General features: G+C 46.9%; 1 protein-coding gene across 6 annotated transcripts in view; it reads right to left on the bottom strand.

The window, feature by feature from the left end:
• Positions 1-27,747, bottom strand: part of CACNA1B (calcium voltage-gated channel subunit alpha1 B) — a 185,180-nt gene that overhangs the window by 72,860 nt on the left and 84,573 nt on the right. For all 6 annotated transcript variants that reach the window (XR_014140250.1, XR_014140249.1, XM_081804041.1 and 3 more), the window contains 3 exons: positions 25,815-25,924; positions 17,616-18,410; positions 16,457-16,674 (listed from right to left, as the gene is read on the bottom strand). Coding sequence is in view for 4 of the 6 variants with exons in the window: in XM_081804041.1 (XP_081660167.1) it covers positions 16,457-16,674; positions 17,616-18,410; positions 25,815-25,924 (1,123 nt within the window). In the remaining 2 variants the exon portion in view is untranslated. The remainder of the gene's footprint in view (positions 1-16,456; positions 16,675-17,615; positions 18,411-25,814; positions 25,925-27,747) is intronic.

The following is a 27,747-nucleotide window of genomic DNA, read 5'->3' as shown; positions in this document are numbered from 1 at the left end:
AGACTTAAACACATTAGCAAAGTAGAGGAGCTTAAATGCCAGGAGCTGAGTATCCAACTAATAACTGGGAAAAAGAATATTATGATGAAGACATAGAAAGACATATTTTTCTTCCAAAAAAATAATAAATAAGAACAGAAATAAAACCGAAAACAGAGATACAATGGAGAAGATCAAGAAAGCCAAAAATTGAGACTACCAAAAATTGATAGTCTGTTTAACTTGACAAACATTTAGGGGGAAAAGGGGTTACCAAGGGAAGGAAAGAAGGAAGGAAATTAGAAATGTCGCAGTGACACAACTACAAATCCAGCAGAAACTAAAAAGATAAGAGGCTATCCCACAGATAATGGCAGTCACCTCTACTCAAGTTCTCCCTGTATCCTCTATAAACTACACAGCCAGCAAGGAAAGGTAATAAAATAATCCACAGTCCAGACCTACAGCATACGGGAAATAAGAAGTACAAGGTTGAACTTACATGTAAGTGAGGAAATGAACCCTGAAGCCTGCACAGTCAGGCATCAAGCAGGGATTGTGTGGAGGAGGGAAAGGACAGCAGGGTCAAAGTGACGGTGGGACACGGACACACCATCAACAGGTATTCGTCCGTGGAAGAGGGGGCCCCACCCTAAGCAGAGGAATACTGAAATCCGAGCCCTGCTATTGGTGACTCTCAGGAAGTACGCGGGACTGACAACAGCAGCCTCGGAAAGACACTGATTCTGGAGGCAAAAGGCATACTTGGAAGGGAGAAGCACACTTCAGTTGCTTGGTGATGAAGGGAAAGAAAGAAACAAGTGGCTGCAGCCCAGGGTCCTCCAGAGATGGGGTGTCACCACCGAACTAGAACTGGACAGCACGCCCAACAAGGCACCGCTGAATAAAGAGACTGCATTTCACAGAACTGACAGAAAAGGGTGCTCTTGAACCAGAGAGCAAGAAGCCACCCGAGCCCCTCCCTCCTCTCCACAAAATCACATGTAATTACTGGTCTAGGAAAATTCAACACACTTCCTCATTATCAGAAAATGGAACCCCACATTCCTACAAAGCTTCTACCAAAAGAAAACAAAGTAAGGATGAAACGTTTCAGCTAATAAAAATACTCCACAAAAAAACAACTGCAAAGCAGAGGAAAAGCAAACTACAACACAACTTTCTAACATGAATCAAATACAATTAAACCAGCAATTGCTAATAAGAAAAACCACCACAAGTAAGATTAAAAGCTCAAAATAAAAATGTATGGAAAACCAGGAGATGAGAGATGAGAGTTGACCAAACTCAGGAGAGACACTGAAAAAGAAATCCCCTGAGAAATGAAGTTAAAGAGAAAGACAACACTGCCTCAGAAACCACAAGGAGTCCAAGGGAAAACAGACATGACTGAAATTATAGCAAGATGAAAAGAAGACAGGGGTCAAATAAGCCATGAGGAAAAGTATGAAAGAGGGAATGAATTTTCAAAAGAATCAGAGAGAAAATGATATATAGAAGACAAAGTAGATCAACATCTGTATAACTGGAACACCTGAAAAACAAAAGTAAAACAATGTAATAGAACTAACATTTAAGACTATAATCCCAGAATTTTTTCCTGAAAGGAAATAGCACCTGTCAATTGATTTTTGATTAAAATGCCAAAGAAATTCTATGAAAAAAGGATAATCTTTTCAGCAAGTGGCAGCAGAACAAATGCATGTCCATGCAGTGGGGAGGGAGGTAGGGGATAAGAAAATCTTCTACCCTAACCTCATGCCATATGTAAAAATTAACTCAAGACTTGAGCTCTTAGAAAGATCCATCCCACTAAGCACAACAGAAACCCCCTAGGCATCCTATATAAGGCAAACATAAGATTCTGAAAGGTGGAGAGAATCCAGATCAGTTAGGGACCTTGGGGCCTGAGGAACAACACGGCAATAAGTTTTTCTTTTCTGGGTTTTCCTCTATGCCTCATCTAACCTTGGTGCAGGAGGAGCCAGCAGCCCAGAAATCTCAGCAGGCACATATTTTCAAAAGCCCCCCAAAAAGCCAGCTCTCCCTAATGACAAGACCAGGAAAGATGCAGCCTAGCAAGACAGGAAACTTATAGATTATATGTCTATATATTATATAGACAATAACCACTCTACTACAGCCAAACACCCCAGAAAAAACTGCAACTCTACCTTGGCTCATATAAGCAGAGACCAAGTCAAAAGTGCAGACTTCTATCCTCACTAGCCTGTAATGAGGTACCCCAAAGCCCCTGCCAGGGTGGAATCAGAGAGAGCCAAGTAGGGAGCAGAGATTTTCATCCTCACCCTGTGAGAACAGGACCCTCCAACCCATGTGATATCAGTAAAGATCACATGGGTAGTCTGAACTGCAATTTCTACCCAGAAATAATTAGGCATCCCTTCCTTTTACTTGCCAGAGTGAATCATAGTAGAAAGCCAGGACTTTACCACCACCCAGAGGTAATGAAGTTTACCCCCCACCCCCGTGTCAATGGAGGTCATGTGGGGAGCAGCAACAAGGCACTCCCACCTCTCTCAGATAGGGTGGTATCATGGAGCCCAGCAGGAACAAGGAGCCTGCCCCACTGGGTGTAGGTGTCAATGAAAGTCAAATGAGAAACCTGTGCTTTCACTTCATCTGTCTGTAATGAGGCAGCTCACCCACCCTCCCCCCTACTGGAGGGGTATCACAGTAGGCCTGCTAAAACAGAAGACTTCAGTAAAACTCAGAGGTTTAGAATATATTATTAAAATATCTAGGGTTCAATAAAAAATCACTTGTCACACCAAGAACCAGGAAAATGTTAATTTGAATGAGAAAAGACAATCAATAGACACCAAGATGATACAGAGGTTAGAATTATCTGAAAATAATTTTAAAGCACCCATCATAAAAATGCTTCAGCAGACAATTAAAAACACACTTGAAACAAATGAAAAAAATAGATAATCTCAGCAAAGAAAGAGAAAATTATAGCAAATAAATAGAAGATATAAAGAATTAAATATAAATTTTAGAACTGAAAAATACAATAACTGAAATGAAAAACTCAATAGATGGGCTCAACAGCAGAATGGAAGGCACAGAGGAAAGAATCAGTGAACTGGAAGACAGAACAATAGAAATTACCCAATCGGAACAACAGAGAGAAAATAGACTGAAAAAAGTGAACAGAGCTTCAGGGACCTCTGGGACTAGGACAAAAGATCTACCACTCGTGTCCAGAGTCCTGGAAAGGAAAGAGAAAGAAGGCAGAGCTGAAGATGTATTCAAAGACAGAATGGATGAAAAAATTTCCAAATTTGGCAAAAAGACACAAACCTACAAATTCAAGAAGCTGAGCAAATCCCAAACACAATAAACCTAAAGAAACCCATGCCAAAATACATCATAATCAAACTTCTGAAATATAAAGACAAAGAAAAAATCTTGAAAGCAGCAAGAGAGAAACAACAGCTTACCTATAGGAAGAAAACAATTCGAATGACAGTGGATTTCTCATCAGAAACCATGGAGGTCAGAAGGAAGAGGCACACGTTTTTTTCAAGTGCTGAAAAAAAAAGAACTGTCAACCCAGAATTCACACCCAGTGAAAACATCCTTCAGGAATGAAGGGAAAATCCAGACACCCTCAGAGGAAGGAGAACTTGTCACCTGCAGACCTGCCCTAAAAGAAATACTAAGGAAGCCCCTCTAAACAGAAAGTAAATCATGAAAGAAGAAATACTGGAATATCAGGAAAGAAGAAAGAACAAGAGAAGAAGTAAAAGTATGGATAAATTCAAAACACTTTCCTTCTCCTCTTGAGTTTTCTACATTATGTTTGACGGTGAAGCAAAAATTATGACACACACTGATGTGGTTCTAAATATATGTAGAGGAAATAATTATGACATTTATACATAGGAAGGAAAAAGAGAGATAAACCTATTATATTTCACTTAAACTGGGAAAGTAACAACCCCAGTAGACTGTGATAAGTTATATATAATGTCATACCTAGAGCAACCATTAAAAAAAAATACAAAGAGATTCACTCAGAAGTACTACAGATAAATCAAAGTGAAATTCTAAAATACATACAAGTAACCCACAGAAGGGCAAAAAAAAAAAAAAAGAAAAGAAACTAGAGAAATAAAAAAAACAGAAAGAATAAACAAAAATTAAACAGCGGACTTGTTATAACATATACAATTACATCAAATGGAAATGGTCTGAATATGCCAAATAAAAAACAGAACTGAAAAAGTGGATTAAAAACATGACCCACTCATATGCTGTCTATAAGAAACTAACTTAAAATATAACCATATAGCTAGTTTGAAAGTAAAAAGTGAAAAAGATATACCATGCAAATATTAATCAAAATAAAGTAGGAGTAGGTATATTCATATCAAATAAAGTAGGCATCAGAGCAAAGAAAATTATCAGGTACAGAAAGACACATTACACAATGATAAAAGAGTCAACCTTTCAAGAAGACAGCAATTCTAAATGTGTACATAATCAACAAGAGTGATGCAAAATATATGAAGCAAAACCGTATAGAACTAAAAGAAGACACAGACAAATCCACATTTATAGTTGAAGACTTGAACACCCCTTTCCCAGCAACTGACAGATCTAGACAGAAAATCAGCAAGCGCACAGAACTCAACACCATCCACCAACAGGATCTAATTGACACCTATAGAAGGCCTGACCCCCAGCAACAGCTGCATACCTTTTTTTCAAGCACCCATAGAACATATACCAAGATATGCCATATCCTGGGCCATAAAACAAGCCTTAACAAATTTAAAAGAATTAAAATCATGCAAAGTATGTTAACTGACCACAAAATAATCAAACTAGAAGTCAGTAACAGAAAGATAGTAGGAAAATCTCCAAACACTTGGAAACTAAACCACACACTTCTAAATAATCCATGAATCAAAGAGGAAGTCTCAAGGGAAATTTTTTAAATGGAATTGAATGAAAATGAAAATATATAAAAATCTGTGGGACACAGATAAAGCAGACGAAAAAGAAAATTTATAGCACTAAATGTTTACATTACAAAAGAGGAAAAGACTCAAATCAATAATTTAAGCTCCCACCTCAAGAAACTAAAAAAGGGCAAAATAAACCCAAAGCAACAGAAAGAAGAAAATAATAGAGCAGAAATAAAATGCAATTGTAAATAGAAAAAAAAAATCAATGAAAAAGAATCTGATTTTTTGAAAAGATCAGTGAGATTAACAAACTTCTAGCAAGACTCACAAAAAAAAAAAGAGAGAGAGAGAGAGAGAGAATGAGAGAGAGAAGGCACAAATCACCAATTTCAGGAATGAGACAGGGGCTGTCACTACAGATCACAAAGACATTAAAAGGATAATAAAGAAATACTACAAACAACTACACACACATTTGACAAATTAAATGAAATTAACCAATTGCTTCAAGAGCACAAACTACTACAACTTACCCAATATGAAATAGATAACATAGCCTTGTCACCATTGAGGACTATTTTTTAATTCCAAAAAGATATGTTTCATTGGCAAATTCTACTAAACGTCTAAAGGACAATTAACACCAATTCCACACACTCACCTCCAAAAAACAGAAGAAGAAACACTTTCCAATTCAATGTATGAATTTAGTACCATTGTGATACCAAAACCAAAGACAGCACAAAAAAATAAAAAGGAAAGAAAGAAAAGTACCATTATCCCTTATGAATACAGAGGCAAAACTCCTTCACAAAATATTAACAAACACGGATCAGCAATATATAGAAATAACTGTACAATGACCAGTAGAGCTTATCCCAGGGATGCAAGGCTGACTTAATATTTGAAGACCAATCAATATAAACTGCCATATTATAAAAGAAAAACTACATGATCCCATCAACTGATGCAGAAAATCATTTGACAAAATTTAACACTGATTTAATGTAAAAACTCTCAGAAGAAAAAGGAATAGAGGGGAACTTCCTCAACTTGATAAAGAACATCAACCAATATCCCCCCCCAAAAGAAAACCTCAAAAAGCTAAAAACTACAGCTAACATCATACTTCACATTGAAAAACTACATGTTCCCTCCTCCCACAAGATGGGACTAAGAGAAGGACATCAGTTCTCTCCACTGCTGTTCAACACAGTTCTGGAAGCTGGCAGTGCAACAAGGGGAGAAAGGATATAAAAGACACACACATCAGAAAGTGAAAAATAAACTGTTCATTAGCAGATGACTTGATTCTTTATGCAGAAAACCCCAAGGAATCTACAAACACCTGGGGGAAATACAAACCAAAATTACATAATTTCTTTAAAATCTGATGAAAATGAAGGCACCAAATGTCAGAATCTATAGCATACAATTAAATTAGTAATGAGGAAAATTCATAACCTTAAATAATCATGTAACAAAAATTAAAGAATAAAATAAGTAAACGAAGTCTCTAACTCAGGAAGCTAGTAAAGGAACAACAAAGTAAAACAAAAAGGCAAGAGGGAAATAATAAAGATAAAACCGGAAAGTAACAAGTTAAAAATCAAAACCACAGTAGAACTAATAAATAAAATAAAATGCTGGTTCTTTTTATGAAAACCTACAAAATATATAAATCACTAATCTAATCAAGGGGAAAAAAGAGGAAAACATAAAATACACAGGACAAAAAAATGACAAGGGAGGAAAAACAGAGGAAATTTTTTTAAAAACTTAAGCCACTTCTTTGCATAACTATATATACATAAATTGGAAAACCTAGATCAAATGATCATGGCTAAAGAAATTGTAATTTACCAAACAGATCTCAGGAGATAAGAAATTTAAACAGACAATACCCATACAGAATAGAGAAATTATCAAAGAATTGCCCTTCACAATGAAACCAGAGCCAGATGATTTCACAAGGGAATTCTAACCAAACAAGCAATCCTAACGCTAAACTATCCCAGAAAAGGAAAAGAAAACGTTCTAATTCTTTTTGTGAATCAGTAAGAGGTATAACATATAGACCACCTCGGGTTAACTTTCCCCATAAAGTGCCCCTCAATTTTATAATACCCTCACTTCAGGAAAACAGGTATCTCGCATTACAATATAACATTTTGTATATTCCCCCAAACCCAATATAACATTTTTTAGAAGATTATTTATTTGAGAGAGAAAGAGAGAGAGCTGGGGAGGAGGGGCAGAGGGAGAGGAAGCAGACTCCCCACTGAGCGCAGAGCCAGATCCAGGGCTCAATCCCAGGACTCTGAGATCCTGACCTGAACAGAAATCAAGAGCCAGCTGCTTAACTGACTGAGCGACCCAGGCGCCCCTCAATATATTTTTAGCCAAAAAAAATGTAGGGAAAAACTCTCAGCCAAGATTTCAAGTTCAGTTGGTTGACTATTAGAATTATGTGTGGATTTTTTTTTAAGATTTTATTTATTTATTTATTTGACAGAGAGAGACACAGCAAGAGAGGGAACACAAGCAGGGGAAGTGGGAGAGGGAGAAGCAGGCTTACCGCCGAGCAGGGAGCCCGATGCAGGGCTCGATCCCAGGACTCTGGGATCATGACCTGAGCCAAAGGCAGACACTTAACAATTGAGCCACCCAGGTGCCCCATGTGTGGATGTTTTTGAAAATTACAATAAGCTTCAATAAAGGAGGTGTCCAAAGCAACTGCTTGTTAACAGCTTTTTTAACTGTGGTGATCAGGGAACAATGTGCTAAGCATTTTGTATCCTAATATGATAGCTTTTACTTTTCAGTGTTTGTCCTTTAGTTATAGTTTTAAAGATTTATTTATTTATTTTGAGAGAGAGAGAGACAGAGAAAGAAAGCACAAGCAGGGGGAGTGGCAGAGGGAGAAAATCTCAAGCAGACTCCCCACTGACCGTGAAGCCCAACACGGGACTCAATCTCACAACCCTGAGATCATGACCTGAGCCGAAATCAAGAGTCAGACCCCTAACTGACTGAGCCACCCAGGCACCCCAGTTATATTTTTAAAAATTAACTGGGAATTTTGAGTACAACCAACTTTAATACATTATAATTTTTATAGTACATTATAATTTTCCCATTTAAAATGATAGGAAATGGATGGGCGCCTGGGTGGCTCAGTTGGTTAAGCGACTGCCTTCGGCTCAGGTCATGATCCTGGAGTCCCTGGATCGAGTCCCGCGTCGGGCTCCCTGCTCGGCGGGGAGTCTGCTTCTCCCTCTGACCCTCCCCCCTCTCATGTGTTCTCTCTCATTCTCTCTCTCTCAAATAAATAAATAAAATCTTTAAAAATAAATAAATAAATAAATAAATAAATAAATAAAAATGATAGGAAATGGAAACACTACAACATTTAATTTTCAGTAATGGATTAATGAAGTTAAAAATAAGGGAATTATATAACATTCATATCTAAACCTTATGATACTTGAACATAGGATAAGAAAGCTACAGAATACATCTCACTTTAAAATATGCAATTATATAAGACTAATGAATCACTGACCTCTACACCTCTGAAACCAATAATACATTATATGTTAGTTCAATTTAGATTTTAAAAATAATAAATAAAATAAAATATGCAATATAATGATTTACAAGAAATACATATTTGGTCACTCAGATGACCACAATGTATTTCTCAGATGCATTTGGCCTTCATACACAGTTCCTGAGAACGCTTCAGAGCCATAAAGGGGACATGGGTATCCTGTTACTAATGAAGGTGACTTCTGGACTCCACCCAAGGGTGGGAGCTGGTTGCCAGGAGGACTAACCACATGATTAGAGGGTTGAGACGTTCAGCCCCAACCCTGACTTCCAGGGAGGGAATAGAGGCTGGAGGATGAATCAACCAACAGCCAATGACTTAGTAAATCAGGACTGCAACAAAGCCTCCATAAAAACCCAAAGACTGGGTTCAGAGAGCCTCTGGGTTGGTGAACAGGTGGAGATTGGGAAGAGTGGCATGCCAATAGAGGGCATGGAAGCTCCACACCCTTTCCCCAGACCTCACCCTATGTATCTCTTCATCTAGCTATTGATTCTTATCCTTTATCATATCCTTTAACAAAATGGTAAACATAAGTGTTTCCCTGAGTTCTGTGAGGAAATTAAAGAACTTAAGGAGGAGGTGTTGGAACCTCCAATCTGTAGCTGTTAGGTCAGAAGCACAGGTAACAGCCTGGGGCTTCTGACTAGTGTCTGAGTGGAGCATGGGAGGCAGTCTTATGGGACTGAACCCTTAAGCTGTGGAACCTGATGCTATCTACTGGTAGGCAGTATCAGAATTGAGTTGAATTCTCAGACACCCTACTGGTGTCTGAGAATTGCTAGGTCCTGGGTGGGAGCGGACCCCTCCATGTTGGAATTGGGTCTGGGAACCCTAAAAGAATTCGTGTCAGTAAAAAGCATCAATCCAAGGATCCTACATAAATCATTAACAGACTGTAACATCACATTAAAAAATATGTTAACTGGGGTGCCTGGCTAGCTCAGTCGGTAGAGCATATGACTGTTCATCTTGGGGTTGTGAGTTCAACCCCCACACTGAATGTAGAGATTACTTAAAAATAAAAATCTTTAAAAAAAATGTTAACTAAGTGGGGTTTATTCTAAGATCACAAAGACAGTTCAATAGCAGAAAGTTCATTACTATAAATCCCCATATTTAAGGGGGAAAATGTATGATGTCTAGGGTGCTGAAAAGGCCTTCAACAAAATTCAGCATCTACTCCAGACAAATACTTATTGAAATAGGAATTAATGAGTACTGTACCTTGATTTTACTTACACACACACACACACACACACACACACACCTCTCAAGCCCAAAATTAGAATCTTATTTAGTACAGGCAGAAACAAGGTAAGGGTACCCACTAACTCCACTGTTACCTGATAGTGTATTAGCCAGTGCAATCATGCAAAAAAATTTAAAATTTTTTTTAAAAAGCAAACAATGAGAGCTCCAAGATAGGAAAGAAATAGTTAGAACTATATTTGTAGAAGTTTTGAAAATATACTTGGGGAAAAAAATCCAAGAGTCAATGCTAAAAAAATACACAATTTGAGGGTTCAGGAAAGTAGTAGGATACAAAACTGACATATAAAAGTCAATAGCCTAGGGTGCTTGGGTGGCTCAGTTGGTTAAGCATCTGCCTTCGGCTCAGGTCATGATCTTAGGGTCCTGGGATTGAGCCCCACATCGGGCTCTTTGCTCTGCGGGGAGCCTGCTTCTCCCTCTCCTTGCTGCTCCCCCTGCTTGTGCTTTCTCTCTCTTTCTCTGTCAAATAAATAAATAAAATCTTTGGGAAAAAAAAAAGTCAATAGCTTAGATTTCTGCACCTAGCAGAAGCCATGACAGAAACCAAATTAACCCTTGCACCAGTAATAATCAGAAACAGTAGACAACAAGAGAATGAAAAGACAAGCCACAAACTGGGGGAAATCATTTGCAAACCACATATCTGATAAAAGACTGGTATCCAAAACATAGAAAGGAATCTTAAAGCTCAATAATTAGAAAACAATCTAATTAAAAATTGGGCAAAAATGTCTGTTCTCAGACTACAATGGAACTAAACTAGAAATTATAACAGAAAGATAACTGGAAAGTCCCCAAATATGTAGAAATTAAACAACACACTGCTAAGTAACACATGGGTCAAAGAGGAAATCTCAAGATAAATATAAAAATATTTTTAACTAAATGAAAATGAAAACACAACTTATCAGTTTGTTGGATGCAGGAAAAGCAATGCTTACAAGAAAATTTATAGCACTGAATGCATATATTAGAAAAGAAAGATCTAAAATCAGTAATCTAAGCTCCCACTGTAGGGAAAAAAAAAAAAAACATTAAAGGTAAGCAAAAGAAACAATGAATCATGGATCACTGCATCAAAAACTAATGATGTACTATATGGTGGCTAATATAACATAATAAAAAATAAAATAAAAATAAAAGTAAGCAAAAGCTTAAAAGACATAATAAGAATTAGAGCAGTGGGGCATGTGGGTGGCTCAGCTGGTTAAGTGTCCGACTGGATTTTCGGCTCAGGTCATGATCTCAGGGTCATGAGATCAAGCCACAGGTTGCCCAAGCTGGGCGTGAAGCCTGCTTAAGATTCTCTCTCTCCCTCTCCCTCTGCCCCTCCACCTATCCCTCTCCCTCTCAAAGAAATTTAAAAAGAAAAAAAAGAATTAGAGCAGAAATCAGTGAAATTGAAAACAGAAAATAAATAAAGAATATCAACAAAACCAATGCAAATCTTTTCAAAGAAATGATCATTAAAATAGATAAATCTCTATTTTAGGCTAAATAGAGATAAATCTCTATTTTAGGCTAAAAAGAGGGAAAACACAAATCACTAATATAAAAAATAAAAGAGGGGACATCGCTACTGATCTCATGAAGATGAAAAGGATAATAAAAGAACACTATGAACAACTCTACGCCCACAAATTCAATAACTTACATGAAATGGACCAATTCCTTGGAAGGACAAATCTATCAAAACTCACACAAGAAGAAACAGACAATGTAAATAGGCGTCTATCTATTAAAGAGATTAATTCATAAGATAACTACCTTCCAAAACAGAAAGCACCAGGCCCACCCAGATGGGTTCACTGATGAATTCGACCAAACATTTAAGGAAGAAATTATACCAGTTGTCAACAATCTCTTTTTTTTTTTTTAAGATTTTATTTATTTATTTGAGAGAAAGAGAAAGAGAGCAGGAACACAAGCAGGGGGAGTGGGAGAGGGAGAAGCAGGCCCCCCGCCAAGCAGGGAGCCCAATGCGGGGCTTGATCCCAGGACCCTGGGATCATGACCTAAGCCGAAGGCAGACGCTCAGCGATTGAGCCACTCAGGCGCCCCAACAATCTCTTTCAAAGGACAGAAGCAAAGGGAGTACTTCCTAACTCATTTTATGAGATCAGCATTACCCTAGTAACAAAACCAGACAAGGCATTACAAGAAAACTATAGACTAATATCTCTCATGAAAATAGACACAAAAATTCTTAACAAAGTATTAGCAAATCAAATCCCAAAAAGTATAAAAAGAATTATATACCATAACCAAGTGGGATCTGTCCCAGGTATTCAAGGCTCTTCCAACATTTGAAAATCATTGAAAGATCACATCAACAGATTAAAGAAGAAAAGTCACTTGATCATATCAATAGATGGAAAAAAGCATTTGACGAAATCCCAAACCCATTCATCATAAAACCTCTCAGTAAACTAGGAATAGAAAGGAACTTCCCAACTTGATAAAAGACTATCTTCAAAACACCTACAGCTCACCTCATATTTCATGATGAGAAACTTGAAATTTTCCCACTAAGATCAGGTCTACAAGGCAAGGGTGTCACCTCTCACCACTCCTTTCAACATCATGTTGGAAGTCCTTGCTAATGCAATAAGGCAAGAAAAGGAAATAAAACATATACAAATTGGGAAGGAAGACATAAAACTGTCTTTATTCACAGATAAGGTGATATCTATATAGAAAATCCAAAAGAATCAACAAAAAACTCCTGGTACTAAATGTGATTTTAGCAAGGTTTCAGGATACAAGGTTAATACACCAAAGTCAATTACTTTCCTATTTATCAACAATAAATAAGTGAAATTTGGAATTAAAAGCACAGTATCATTTATATTAGCTGCCCCCAAAATGAAATTCTTAAGTATAAATCTAACAAAATATCTACAAGATCTACACATAGAAAACTGAAACTCTGGTGTATGAAATCAAAGAACTAAATAAAGACAGAAATGTTCCATGTTCATGACCAGGAAGAGTCAGTATTGTCAAGGTGCTAGTTCTTCCCAACTTGACCTATGGATTTAATGCAATCCCAATCAAAACCTCATCAAGTTATTTTATGGATATCAGCAAAATTATTTATATAGCGAGCAAAAGTTTATATAGAGAAGCAAAAGATCCAGAACAGCCAATGCTTCAATATAGAAGGAGATGAACGAAGTTAGAGGACCAGTGTCACCCAACTTTAAGACTCACTATAAAGTTACAGTGATCAACACAGTATCGTATCAGTGAAAGAACAGACAAAGAGAACAACAGAACAGAATAGATAGCTCAGAAATAGACCCCAGAAATATAGTCAACTGATCATTGATAAAGAAGCAAAGATAATCACCGGGGCAATGATCATCTCTTCAACAACTGGTGCTAGGAACAACTGGACGTTCACATGCGAAAATGAATATAGACATAGACATTATACTCTTCACATAAGTTAAGTCAAAATGGCTCATAAGCCTAAATGTGAAATGCAAAACTGTAAAACTCCTAGGGGATGACATAGGAGAAAACCTAAATGACCTTATTGATGATGATCCTTTTTAGATACAACACCAAAGATATGATCCATGAAAAAAAAATAATGGATCAGCTGGACTTCACTAAAATTAATAAATTCTGCTCTGTGAAAGACAATGTCAAGAGAACAATTAGATGAGCCACAGATGGGAGAAAAAATATGCAAAAAACACATCTGATTAAAAAAAAGTGTTATCTAAAATTTACAAAGAACTCTTAAAAATCGAAAATAAGAAAACAACCTAATTAAAAAATGGGCCGAAGATCTTAACAGACACCTTACTAAAGAAGATAATGCAGATTGCAAGTAAGTATATAAAAACAATGTTCCACATCACACATCATTAGGGAAATGCAAACTAAAACAATTTGATACCACTACACACGTACAGAATGGCCAAAATCTGGAACACTGACAATGCCAAATGCTGGCAAGGCCGTGGAGTAATGGGAACTCTCATACGTTACTAGTGGAAATGCGAAGTGGTATAGACAGTTCAGTGGTTTCTTACAAAACTAAACATACTCTTGCCATATGATCCAGCCATTACTCTCCTTGGTATTTACCCAAAGAAGTTGAAAGCAAGTTCACACAAAATCTTGCACACAGATGTTTTTAACAGCTTTATTCAAAATTGCCAAAATTTAGAAGGGCCCAAGATGTTCTCCAGTAGATGAATGGATAAACTGTGGAACACCAGACAATGGAAATATTATTCAGTGCCAAAAAGAAATGAGCTTTCAAGCCATGAAAAGACATGGAAGAACCTTAAATATATATAGGTAAGCAAAAGAAACCAATCTAAAAAGGCTATGTACTGTATGATTCCAAATATATTGCATTCTGAATAAGGCAAAACAATGGTCAGTAAAGAGATCAGTGGTTGCTAAAGGTTGGGGAGGAGGAGAGATGAATAGGCAGAGCACAGAGAATTATTAGGGCAGTGCAAATACTCTGTATCCTATTATGATGACGGATATATGTCATTGTACATTTGTCCAAACCCATAGAATGTACAACACCAAGAGTGAGCCCTAAGGTAAACTACAGACTTCGGGTGATTATGATGTGTCAGTGTAGATTCATCCTTGGTAACAAATGCATCATCTGGTGGGGAATGTTGGTAATGGGGGAGGCTATGTATGTGTGGGGGGCACAGAGTAAGGGGAACTCTCTGTACCTTCCTCTCTGTTTTGAACCTTAAACTGCTCTCTAAAAAATTAAGTCTCAATTTTTTTTCAAATAAGAAAATTAAAAAGTCAGCAAAAGATATGAACAGGTATCTCACCAAATAAGATATACAGATGACAAACAAGCATATTAAAAGATGCTCAATGTCATATGTCAATAGGGAATTGCAAAATAGAACAAGGACATACCATTACATACTTATTAGAATGGCAAAAATACAAAAGACTGACAATACCAGATGTTGAAGAAGATATGAAGCAACAGGAATTCTCATTCATTGCTGGTGGGAATGCAAAATGATACAGCCAATTTGTAAAACTGTTCGCCAGTTTTTCACAAAGCTAAACACAATCTTACCTTATAATCCAACAGTCATGCTCTTAGCTATATGCCCAAATGAGTTGAAATGAATGTCCATACAAAATCCTGAACATAAATGCTTATAACAGCTTTATTCGTAATTGCCAAAATTTGGAAGCAACCAAGATATCCTTCAATAGGTGGATGGATAAACTGTGGTACATCCAGACAATGGAATACTATTCAGCGCTAAAAAGAAATGAGCTATCAAGCCATGAAAAAACATGGAGGAACCTTAAATGCATACTGGTAAGTGAAAGAATCCAATCTGAAAAGGCTATACACTGTATGATTCCAAATATATGACATTTTAGAAAAGGCAGAACTACAGAAACACTAAAAAGATCAGTGGTTGCCAAGAGTTGGGGAGGAGGGGCTGCACGTGACTCATGGACAAAAGCCAGGTGGGAACCCTGGGCTCATCCTCAAGCTTAGCCAGAGAGATTCAGACCAGGGGGTTGCTTTCCAGGAGTCTGGGAAGACAGACCCATTAGTATCCATGAGAGGTGAAACAAGAGAATGGGCCAGGGAAAGCTTTCTCCCAAGGAAGCGAGGAGGAGGGGAGCCTAAGCAGCCAGAGCTGGCCACCTCCCACTGCTACCCCTAGCATCGTACACTGGTTCACAGGCCCCAGATAAGCGCACCTGCGCAAGAGATAAGGGGCATATGCACACGCCTGTGTGTGTGGACACATCTGCAAACACAGGCAGGCATCTTGTGACACCTGGTCTTCTCGAGGAAATCTTCATCTGGCCTTGCATGTCAGCTCTGCTTCCGTGGCCTCTCCCTCTCCCCTGGAATGCTTTCTCTGTCTTTGGTGCTCCCAAGACGTCTAGACACCTTCTACACACAGTGTGAGGGGACTGTATTTGATCCCTACAGGTCTCTCCCTACTAGACGGAGTGACCTGAAGACAGGAACAGCATCTTGTTCACCCTGTATCCTCCTCGGTGCCTGCACATGGTCAGGAGCTCATGAATGTGTGAGTGAGTGAGTGAGTGAGTGAGTAGAAGAAGAAAAGGGCTTAGGCAAAGGCCTGTGGGGACCTTAGAGCAGGAATCATAAGGCACATAAGTCGTGGGAAGACCACCGGCTAGTTGTCAGCCTCCATCAAGTCTGGGGCCATGGTCTGTAGCAACTTTCACATGACTATGAAGAGTCATGACTGTCCTGAGGTCTATCTTCCTGATGAGACTGTGAGCCCCACAAGGGCAGCCCTGGCCTTGCTCCATCCTGCTGTCCCCCAGCACTCCTCTAACACCATGCCTGGCACCGAGCTGGTAACTTGCAAATATTTTTGGAAGGGAGAAGAATAGAGCTTAAGTGACGTGTAATAGTATGTAAGGGTAACAGTGCTCCTCTGGGCCACTGGGAAACAATGAGGCATCAAGGCACAGACACTGACCACAAAGGACTTCCTCTCACACAGGCATGCTCTGTCCCCAAGCAGCTGTCATGAAGGGGGTTGGGGGGGGGGGGCGGGGGAGCAAACTGGGCCTACACAAGGTGGGCCCTGCCCCGCTAATACGGGGAGATACTCACTGGGAACAGTTGTGGTCTCCCCAGGAGGGCCGGTCAGCGTCACTGGGATATGCACAGTAGCACTCAGGTCCGACGGTTGACTGCCCATCCGTGTGACATTCCGCTGATTATCTGCATCCTCTGGCTGTTCCTCCACCTTCTGTAGACAAGTGCTGGGCAATGCATGCCCAGGGCCCACACCCATTATCCCACTGGCCTCCAGGTCACAGTGTGCCTCCCTGCAACCAAGAATGCACATCAGAGTCTGATTCGGCCCCAAACTGCTATTCAGTCTGCAAAATCCAGCTCCTTATGCCCCTATCCAGACCAAATAAATCCCTGACCACGTCCTCTGCTACTCGGGCATTTCATATGGTTTTTATCACTTTGTACATTTCTGTGTTTTTAGGTCTGAAGGGTAAAATGGGGCTGACTCACCTGTCTGTCCCTGGCACAAGACCAGGCATGGCTAGCATCACAATATGTATAGAAAGGGAACTGTCTGCAGAATGAAGAAGCCTGTAAGAGGATGTTTCCCTAAGCTACTCCACCTAGAGCCCCACCAGACCAAAAGGCCCAACACAGAGCTCTGCACAAAGACAGTGCCTGGACTGGGCTGATCCTGAGCGGTCATCTCCAGCTGCATGAGCTCTGGGAGGCTGGTGGCCTTTGCCTGGGGGCTCCTGTTACCCCAGGTTTCTCACAGAGTCAGAGTCAGATCCTGGCCCAGCTGCGGAAGGGTAGGAGGCCCTCTGTGCCGTGGCCACCCAGCCTGGCCCTATTCTCTTCTACCATTGGCCCAGTGGCCTCCTCAGGCCTTCCTCAGTCTCTCCCCAATTTTCTCTTTTCCCTGGGCCACTATGCTCTTCCCACGCCGACATGTCCCAAACCACTCCCAACAATTTCCCCCATGCCCTCTTTCCCACCTGGGTACCTTAGAATAATGGCTGACATTCACTGAGCATACCCTGCCCCCCACACAGTTTTAAGCATTCTACACGTCACCCCCAACAAGGCAGGATCGCCACCGCCGCAGAGAGCTGGAAACAGAGGGCGGGGAGGACCAGCCAGAACAGGTGCCGCGGGGCAGCTCTGCACCCTGAGCCCTGTGGACCCCGCCCACCCCCAGCCCCCTCCCCGGCCAGCGGCTCCGCCCACCATCGCATGCGCACTTCCTCACTTGGGCTGGTGGTTCCGGAGCTCCTTCTCCTTGTCCCGGTCCTCGGCCTCGCCCTCCTTCTCCGCCGCCTCCTTCTCCACATCCTCGTGCGTGGGCAGCGCCTTGTGCCGGGCCCGGTGCCGCCGCGCCGGCTCCTCCCCGCTCCCGGCCTCCCGGGGGCCGGCCCGGGGGCCGCCGCGGTGGCGCGCTCGCCGCTCGCCCTTGGCCGCGGCCGCGCCGCCTTCCTTGCCCTGGGCGGGTGCGTGCCTGTGCGCGCGGTGGCGCCGCGGCTCCCGCTCGGCCGCCTCCTCTGGGGAGGCGCGCCGGTGGTGGCGCCGGCCGCCCTCGGGGCCCGGGCCGCGGCCGCGCTCGCTCCGGGTCTCCTTGCTGCGGCTGCGGTGCGGCCTCGCGCGCTCTTCCCGGGCCCCGGGCTCCCCGCCCTCGGCCTTCGGCGCGTCCACCCTGTCCTCCCCCGCCGCCGCCGGGGCCGGGGCCGGGGCCGGGGCCGCAGCCTTGTCGCGGTGCCGGTGGTGCCTGCGCGGCGGGTCCGCGCCCTCGGCAGCCTCCGGGCCCTCGGGCCGGGCCTTGCCTCCCGAGGCGACCCGCGGCCCGTCGCGGCCTAGCTCCACCACGAGCGGCCGGTCCAGGTGCGTCTTCATGTCAGGCCGCAGGTGGCGCGTGGTGGCGTAGCGCAGCCTCTCCTCGGGGTCCATCTCGCTGTACAGCGCCTCGCAGCTGGCCCTCAGGTTCTGCAGCCGCAGCTGGCTGGCGCGCTGCTCCCACACCGAGCGCGCCTTGGCCGAGTTCTGCGGCCTGCTGTGGGGAGACCGGCGGTGAGCGGCCGCCCCCTGCGCCGCCCTCCGACCTCTCTGCCTCCCAGGGGAAGCCACAGATGGACGCAGCGATGGAGGGGTGGCAGAGTGGCGCAGGGAGGAGAGGGAGGGAGGAGGGGTGGCCGGAGCCCTCGAGACCCCTGGCAATCGGTGCAGAACAAGTAGGGGATACGCAGGGTAACAAGAATCCAGCACCGCCCCCACCCCATCAGGATCCCAGAGATTGTGAGAGCAGCAGCCTGGGGGTCGGGGTGGGGGGCTCAAGGCCACCCTTGACCAGGTGTACAGGGGCCCTTGGCCAAGGGATGCAGGGCAGTGGGAATGATAGGCACCAGCGTGAGGTGGCAGACAGGCTTCCAGGGCGGGTGGGCTGCTGGCCAGGAAGGCCAACATGGGGAGAGGGGGGGATCAGCATCCAAATGGGGCAGGACTGAGGAAGAGGCAGGAGGCAGGGAGCCCTCTGCAGCAGCCCTGGGGCATTGGCCTTGCTGCAGCATAGAGCCCAGCTGCCCAGGAAGGGGCTTCTCCATCTCCACTTCCAGAAAAACAGCCACTGGCCAGAAGGAGACAGGGCTGTTTGTGAGAGGCCCTGAGAAGAGGTAGGTCCTCAGGACAGGGCAGGCAGCAGCCCAGGGAGCAAGGGGCCAGGGGCAATGGGCCCTATCGGGGGCAAAGGGTAAGCTGTGACTGCTCCCTAAGGTGGTCAGCCCCATCCGGGCAGCTGCCCCTCGGCTCAGTGACCACTTGCTCCCAGCAGCCCAGCAGTTAGGTCTAGCGCTAGACATGCTACCTCCTCAGTGCCCTCCACTCTCCTGGCTCCACAGAGAGCCCCTTCCATCCACCAGGGCAGAGAGGAGCCCTCCAACACCAGGACTAGCCTGTGCTTCAGTCTCAGCCCTCACTGCACAGGCTACCGAAGGGCTGACCACCCTCCAGCCTCACCCACAGGGCTGGTCACATGTGGGGCGCCACAGCCCTTTGCATTCTGGAATCCGTGCTGAGTAAGGCCTCCAAATTAGGCGACCCCAGTCCCACCTTGGCCAAGCGGAAACCTCATCTGAGGCCGGAGTCTTGTCCTTCAGCCTCTGGAGGTTTCTGGACCCACCGTGGTGGTGTATTCAGAGCCCCACTGGGCTGTGGGCTGCAGTGCCCATCTCATCCAACCCTCACAACTACCTCTTGTCCCTATTTCACGGATGAAGACACGAGCCAGAAGGCATGACTCATAGAGGGCCCCACAGCACGTCACTGACGCAGCCAGGATCAGACTCACGCAAAGGCAAAACAGAAAAAAGGTATCTGCAGAGGTGAGGCCTTGGCCACACCCCAACCACACTGACAGCACAGGGTCACAGCCTGGGGGGCCCCAGACCAGGGCCCAGGCTGGGCAGGCCACCAGCAGCAGGGCCCTGACCCACTGAGCACCATGTTGACCTGCAGAGTCAGAGGTGGCCAGGTGTGGGAAAAGCCCAACCCCTGCAGCTGGCCTGCACAAAGTGTGTGATGCCGAATCCTGCCCCTTTGGAGGTGAAGTCCAGGCTCCAGTGTGGGGAGTGCCTCAAAAGTATGGAAGCAGAAGAGCACCATGTCTACCCCTCACCTGGGAGCCCATATGGTGGGCAGGCAGGGCAAGGCTGGGGGACAAGTGTTGGCCTCTCTGGCCATCTGCTAACTGACACCTTCGACTGCCACGCCAGGCCCTGACCCGCCTCCTCTGACACATCCAAGCTGAGCTTCCCTGCTCCCGGAGACACCTTGCAACAGACCCACCACCTTCTGTTTCTTGGACTTCAATCTAGAGCCCAGGGGACCTACCCATCCCAGCCTGGCACCAAAACAAAGGACCAAACTCTGAACAATGCTGAACCATGTGAAATGGATGATAGGAGCCCATGAGGGCTGATGGCCAGTCCAGCAGCTTGACACAGACCTGGACTCCGTGCCATTTGGTCGGCAGAGTTAGTGTTAGATGCCAGTTCTCCGTCAGAACAGACAGGCAATAAAGACGGGGGACAATGTGGTGGCTGGGAGCGCAGGTGAGGATGGGCTCCTGATGACATGGTTCTGCCCTCAACCTGACCCTAGCCACAGCTCCTTCTCCCTCAGAGACCAGCTAAGCTTCACAAAGAGGTGACTTGTCCACTAAAGTAGAGGGTACCACAGGGCTGGCAGACTCTCCTAGAACTTCCCAGGGGAGCAAGACACTGAGCAGCTGGGGTCACATGGCCCCACCTGGCCCTGCTCCTGATGGGTCTCCCTCTCTGGGCCATAATGCCACCTGAAAAGGTCTGTACCTACCCACCACTCGGTGATGTCCTGGCTTCCTCTCTGGGTGTGTCTCTGAGTCCGTGCACCAGGCCTCCCCTCCTTGTTGGCGTCTGAGTCGACCTGCACCCACCTGGTTGCTGTCCTGTCCTTGCTCTGTCTGGCCCATAAAGTAGTGTGGCCACCCCTGGTCTCTCATTCTGCACCTCTCCACCGAGTTCACAAGCAGCAAGGATATGCGAGCGAGTGTCAGGCCACCATCTGACACAGAGTGACAATAATCCAGACCAAGTCCTTATTTAAGAAGGCTCTTTAAGGAGTCACATGGGGGAGCTGCTCCCACAATGTCTCGACCCCAGCTTGCTGGTATAGCCCTATTCGGTCACACCCAACCCAGGCACTGTGGATGCCTGCAGGGCACAAAAAGGAGCCTCAGTGGCATGGCCCTGCTTTGAGGTCTCTGGGCTGAAAGAGCCAGTTCCCCAAAGCTGCTGACAATGTGAAGCAGCCCTCACTGTGACACCTTCAGTACCTACAACCACATCTTACTCCACCTGTGATCAGTCATCCGGGGCCCAACTTTCTTACCCTGTGAGACATCAGGGACCCAATAGCCAGCAGCTCCAAGTGCTTGTGAGCAAGCCCACCTGAGGTCTATGCTGGCTGAGTAGGGAGCAAGTGGCTCAGAGAGGGCAAGAGCTCCCACACCACCGAGACCCAGAGAGGACACCTGGCTACCCCCATCCAGGTGGGCGGACCACATCCAACCACTCCAGGGACTTCTCACCTGCAGCGGTTGGTCTCACCCTTGAGAGGAAGCCCCTGGAGGCAAGCATCCCAAGACCACTTCCCCAGTCAGAATGGTGTCACCTCCAAGAGGGACACACTGGGGTTTCTGTGGCTCTACTCAGGCTCTGGCTGGTCTAACATGAGACAGCAGCTCTGCTCTTGCTAGGACAACTTCCTAAGGATCACAGATACATCCCCTCCCAAGTCAAAAAGGGAGGGGGCAGGAGGACCCCACGAATGTCCTCAATGAGTCCTACTGAACACTCTACCTCGTGGGAACCACAAGGAGACAGCGCCCATTGGTGCCCGGCAACGGCCACCTCAGGAGAAGCAGATACATGCTCAAGACGCCAGAGAGACGGCACGTGGACAGACAGCAGACAAGAGGACCAGGAGGGAGAGGAGGAGGGGCTGAGCTCAGAGTCTGATGCCTGTGAGCAGGACTTGGGAACGTCAGGAAGCATGCCCACCGTCCCCCAGCAGCTGCAGAAGGCTTTCCTGGAGCTGCCCCTGAAGCGAGTGATTTGAGGTGGAAAAGCAGTTAGGAGTGGAGGGAGGTTCGCGTGTAGCTGCCATGAAGCACAGATGGTGTCCTAGCCGAGCAACTCACGGTGAGTTTACGCTGGAGACAGATGAGCTGCGAGATGCAGCACCTCGAGTGTGCTTTACAAAACTGCACATGCAAAAAACAGAACAAAAGAAAAGTGAGAAAACCAGAGAGGGTTCTAAGGGACACAGAACACGTTTAAGCCACGTCAGGTCAGGGCACAGGCTGCAGTATGCATCTGGGCAGGAGGCCAGGGACGCTTCCATCGGAACGGGCACCAGCTGAGACCTCGGGGTAAAAGAGAGGTTGAGAAAGAGCGAGCATCCGACGGAACAGTGACACTGAAAAGAACACGGCACACCCCACCATGGCTGGAAGACAAGAAGCTGCAATCTGGGGGCCCATCCACTACCGCTCAGCACACTCTGCCCCACGAAGGGCAGTGGGGTTGGAAAGAGCCAGCACCATGTGTCCCTAAATTCCAAATGGCTCTCCCCTGCCACTTGGTGTCCTGCTCCCACGGGGCCATAGTGGGATGACCTCTGCATTTGCCTTGCCTTTGAGATGGGGCAAAGCCAGCTAACACAGAACACCTTACCTTTGGGCTTTACCTGAGCCCTGCTGCCTCACCACCTGCTCTGCCCTAGCCCACCTGACTCCTTGGCTCCTCAGGCTCTAAACCAGGTGCCTCCAGCTCACCATGACCCGCCCAGGGGCAAGCAGGCTACATCACCAACCCACTTCCCTCGGGTGTTACCCCAGCCATTTCCCAGTGACTTTCAGGAAGCTTTTCCAAGACCAACAGAGAAGCCAAAAATCTCTATGATCATTCCCCTTTAAGGTAGTTTCCCCAGGGGAGGACCACATGGCTTCCCAGCTCCTCCTTCTCAAAGCCAAGGCTACACACATTTGTGAGGAGCTCAGAGCAACTCATCCACCTGCAGGTCCTGGATGCAAACAGGTGTGTGGGTCTGTGCAAGTGCATGTGTGAGAAAGAGTGTGCAAATCAGTGTGTGACTGGGTGTGAGTGCGTATATGGTGTGTAGGAGTGTGGATGTGTGTGAACGAGTGTGAGGCTGTGAATGAGCATGTGTGTTCATGTGAACATGTGTGAGAGTCCAGGTGTGTGTGATCGTGTGTGAGCATGAGTGTGTGTGACAGTGAGTGTCAGGGGGACTGAATCATGTGAGGTAAGTGAACAGTGTGGGTGAGTGTGTGTACCAGCATTCAGAAGTCCAGGTGAGGAGAAGGGTAACCGAGCTCAGAGAACCAGGAGGGCCATGTCAACCTTAGCGACCCTTCCCTCCCAGGAGCCTGAAGTGGCTGTCACCTGAGGCTGCAGCCCAACTCCAAGGGACAGGGACACCCCTCTGAGGGGGCACGGAGGCTCAGTGCAGCCGCACAGAGCCCAGGGGAGCCTCTCAAACAGCAAGGACACTAAGGGCCCCTCTGCATCCAAGGCATCACAGAGAACATCTGGACCAGTCCTCCCACTTCACAGACCACATGGCATGGCTGCGTGGAGCTGGGTCAAGATGAGTGTCACTCAGGGGCCTCGCCTGCACCCCAACCCAGCAGTGGGGAAGAAGCAGGCGTTGCCCATTCACCCAGCACGACTCACGGGGAGAACAGAAACAGTTGGGAGGGTGGGGGGCAATGGACAGACAGAGGACAGACGGACACCAGGAGCTCTGAGCCTCGGCCTTCAGTGCTCAGAGGTCTCCACACAAAGAGGAGGGCAAACACCAACACACCCACCACCCACACACCCGGGAGTTCAGACCTGGTCTGAAGTGTGCAGGAGCTTCAGTGATCACATCAGACAGACTGCCATCTGACAGAGGCAGACTGAGGACATGCCACAGGGGACAAAGGCCTAAAGCTGCCTCCCAGGAGAACCTGCAGGACCGATAGCTAGCCCAAGAAGGGGGAACGCAGAAGCCAGGGCCTGCACGCACCCAGGCTGACATGACATGAAGGAGCTGGCACCAAGCTCAGGCCCCACTGTGAGGCAGAACACCTGTGTAACCCCAGGAGCTCCACCCAGGAGAAGAGAAGCACCGAGATGGTGATCAGGCCAACGGCTGGTGTAAGACACCCTGGGCCTGGGTCTACCAGTCTGTAGCCTTGTACCTACACAGCAGTGTCCCCAGATGGGGACAGGGGCAGAGAAAGAACATCCAGACCTTTCCTGGTGGCCTGACATGTTCTCCATGGTTGTGCTGAGGGCCCCAGCACCTGCCTCTCTGAGGTCTCAGCCCCGATGGGAATGGACGCCCTGCCATACATCCCTAAGGCGTAGGCAGCTCTGGCAGGTATAGGGCCCATGGGACAATGCACTCACCTCCAAGAGCAGAGAAGGCAAATGCTGAACAGAAACCCACAAGGCCCATGAATAAGTCAAAGGCTCACCTGTTCCCTCTGCTAAAGCAGACCACCAGCAGTTTACAAAGTTCAGGAGAAGGGGCCATCTTCCAGGTCACCACAACCTCCTCAAAGCAAGCCCAGGACCAGGCTGACCAAGTCATTGAATTGGCCAAACAAAACACAGACAACTGAGCACGGAGCCCCCCAGTAGCTGTCTTCGTAATGACTGCGGTGTCCTGCCTGGCTGCCTGGGCCCCCCAGGGGTCTGCGGCCTCCTCTAGCTTCTTCTCCCCCACAGAGGCCAGGGCTTCCTGGTTGGCTTAAGGGCAGGTCCTCTGCAAAGGCCCTCCTAGGAAACAGGCCATCACCCTGGGGACTGCTGGACAAGAACAGGGCTGCTATTGTGCACGCTGACCAGCACACCCACGCTCCCAGCAAACCCATCCACCCACTCAGCAGCACGGATGCATGCGTCACCACAGATGAGCCCGTGGCTGTTCCTGGGGAACAGGGAGAGGGAGGGAGCCCAGCTGGATCCACACGGGGATTGGGAGGTATGTGGTGGGGTGGGCGTGGCACCGAAGACAAGTCAGCAGTCCCAGGCGGACTCAGCCTGGCCTAGAGAGCGAGCTCCCAACAAAAGGAGAGCTCCTCGGTGCTCTCTCACAGCCACCCTGATACTAGGCCAGACTTCCTCCGTCCTTCCCATTCCTCCCTGCGCCCCCATGGGTGACCTCCCCCAGCACCCTGCAGCCTTTGGCCCTGGGATGGGCACTCTGTCCCAACTCTGAGGGCCCTAATACTGCCAGATGTGGTTCTGCAATGTGCCTTGAGGCTCAGCTGAACCTCGGGGTGACCAGCCTCCCCACGGAAGCCTTGGCCCTGCCTTCACCTTTTGTCATCATCAAGGCTTCCCCTTGACCTCTGTCCCCGTACTGAAACCTTGAAGACATTTTGGGAAACTGCATTAAGTCTCATGGGCTGCTGAAGTACCAGCTAGAATCTTTTGGCTCACAAAATACATTCCTAAAAAGCTGAGTACAGAACAGACATATTGACGCCTCACCCCTGACTCTCAGTCTTTGTCCAGCGAGGGGCCCTGGAGCCACCCAAGACCGTTGAGGAGCAAGTCAGAGCCAATCCTACCCATGATGGGAGGGCCATGCATTGCCACATCTTTCTTCGACTCGAACTGGGAGAAGCCATGGAGGCTTTTCCTGGTGAACCCTCTCCTCAAAGGCTGCTCTCGGAGGGGAGCCATTCCCTCACATCACAGCTCCTGTGGGCTGTGTCCTAAGGAGCTCCTGCCAACGCGTGGGATTCTCAGGAAGCCCCCAGAAGGCGTGTCCTGCTGAGAACCCAGCTGTGAGACTCCGAAGCAGCCCCCGCCACCCTGCAACCCACCCCCAAGAGCCTTACGCAGCAGCAACGGAGATGTTGGCAGCAGACATGGGACTGACTTCAGCCACTTCTTTGGCCTTTTGCAGAGCAAGCTTCTGATTGGCTGCTTCTTCCATCTCCTCTTCGTCCTGTTTGAACAGACAGAAGTGTGCAGCTAGCCTCCGCTAACGACATCAGCTCTTCCTCCCGTGGTCTCTGAGTCCTTCCTGCCCTCTGAACCTGTATGAGCACAACCCACCCATGCTCCAGCACTGTGCACCAATTCCACATGAGCTCTCTGGTAGCCTTCAGGGACCCCCCTTCTATACCTGCTGCTCAAGGCAACAGTCCCCAAGATTCTAGCCCCAATACGTCTTGCCACGGGCCATCTCCCGGGGTGCTCACAGCCGGTAACTTACACCCCACTTGTGAGCTCAAGCCACAGGGACCCCGCTGCTGCCTGCATATTTGTCCCACAGCGTTTCCGACTTGGCACTGTCAAAATGCAAATCTGTCCCTCCTTTCCTCCGGCTTGCTGCCCCTCCACCCCAGGAGAACCTGTCCCACTTGAACAAAGTCTCTGCCCCAGAGCTGTGAGCGAAGGCAAGGGGCAGGGCTCTGTACCCTGAGCCTAGATCCCGGCCCAGCATCGCTCACAGGAATTGTCACCAGCAGTGGGTCTAGCAGGGCCACCTCCTAGCCTTTGAGCTTTTCCTACTTGGACCCATCAGGTCACGTGCGTCTACCTGTCCCCAGCTGTGACTGGAAAGTCCCTCCCTGTGTCCACCTGGACAGCCACTTCCAGTACCTGTGTTCCCTCTCCCACCAAGTTCCTGGGGAGGACCCCACAGCTCTCTGACACATGTGTAGATATCCTGCCCTGCCCTGCCTCTGGCCTCCATGGGAAGGGGAGTGGACATCTAGGCAGACCCTCTGGCCCTAACCCCATGTCACTAGGCAAGATCAACATGCTCTGCTCCTGGGATCTGAATGAAAAGCTCTGGGCTGAGCCCATGGGCCCATGGTGGGAAACTAAGGCCTCCATGTCATCCAGCTAGACTGCTGAGACCACCATTATTTCCCCAAAAACCCCAATCCTGAGCCCACCTGGCTTCCATGGAAGGTGACATTCCCAATGTGACCCAAAATGTCCTTAAATCTTCTCCTAGAGGCCCCCAAATTGCAAGAACTAAGACCCCTGTTAGGTGTCTGCAGATTTCCCACCGTAGTGAAGAGGTCTTCAAGCTTCAGGCCCCAGAGAGCAGGCAAAGCTCGATCTACCACAGAACACCCCCATCAAGGTCCTTCTTCAAGCTATGGATGCCATCCTAGTTGACAGCCCTCCAGGGCAGAGGATGAGCTTCTACAAACTCCACTGAGTTTATTTCCACTTTGAAAAAAACATGATGCTGTAATACATTGTGGGAACGTAAAGGAAGGACAGCCAGCCCAGGAAATGCCCCACAGCTTGACACAGCTAGGCCTCTACCTGCCCCAACTTCCAAATCAAGGGAATTCCTGGATTAGGACCGTTGGTACAAAGGGGCCATCGCACAGGCTGACTGCATGGAGACAGGGCCCCAAGGACATCCCTTCCCTGGTGAGTCCTCATCCACGGCCCAACTTGAAGAGACAGCGAGAACCTCAAGCTCAAGCTCACCTCTGCTGCAAGACAGCTGGTGCCCAGACCACCAGTGCTCCTGAGCACCCCCAGTTCATGTGGTCCCAGAAATCCTGACACCGAGAGGTGCTCGGTGGACACAGGGTCCCCCCTGCCCCAGCAGCCCAGCCCGGAGCCAGGGACAAGCACCCTCCGGCCACTTCGAGATGGCAGAGCCCGTCTCGGCCCTGGCCGACAGAGAAATGAGCAGGCCAGTGGGACTTCCAGGCCCTCCGAAGGCAGCAGCCAGAGCCAGGGAAGTCCCTGTACCCACAGGCACCTCCACAGCCCAGGCCTGGGCCGGGAGAAGAG

Source organism: Leptonychotes weddellii, chromosome 14 (assembly GCF_054177405.1).
Source record: "Leptonychotes weddellii isolate Sample4059 chromosome 14, ASM5417740v2, whole genome shotgun sequence".
Lineage (NCBI taxonomy): Eukaryota > Metazoa > Chordata > Mammalia > Carnivora > Phocidae > Leptonychotes > Leptonychotes weddellii.
This window is presented reverse-complemented; position numbering and strand designations above follow the sequence as displayed.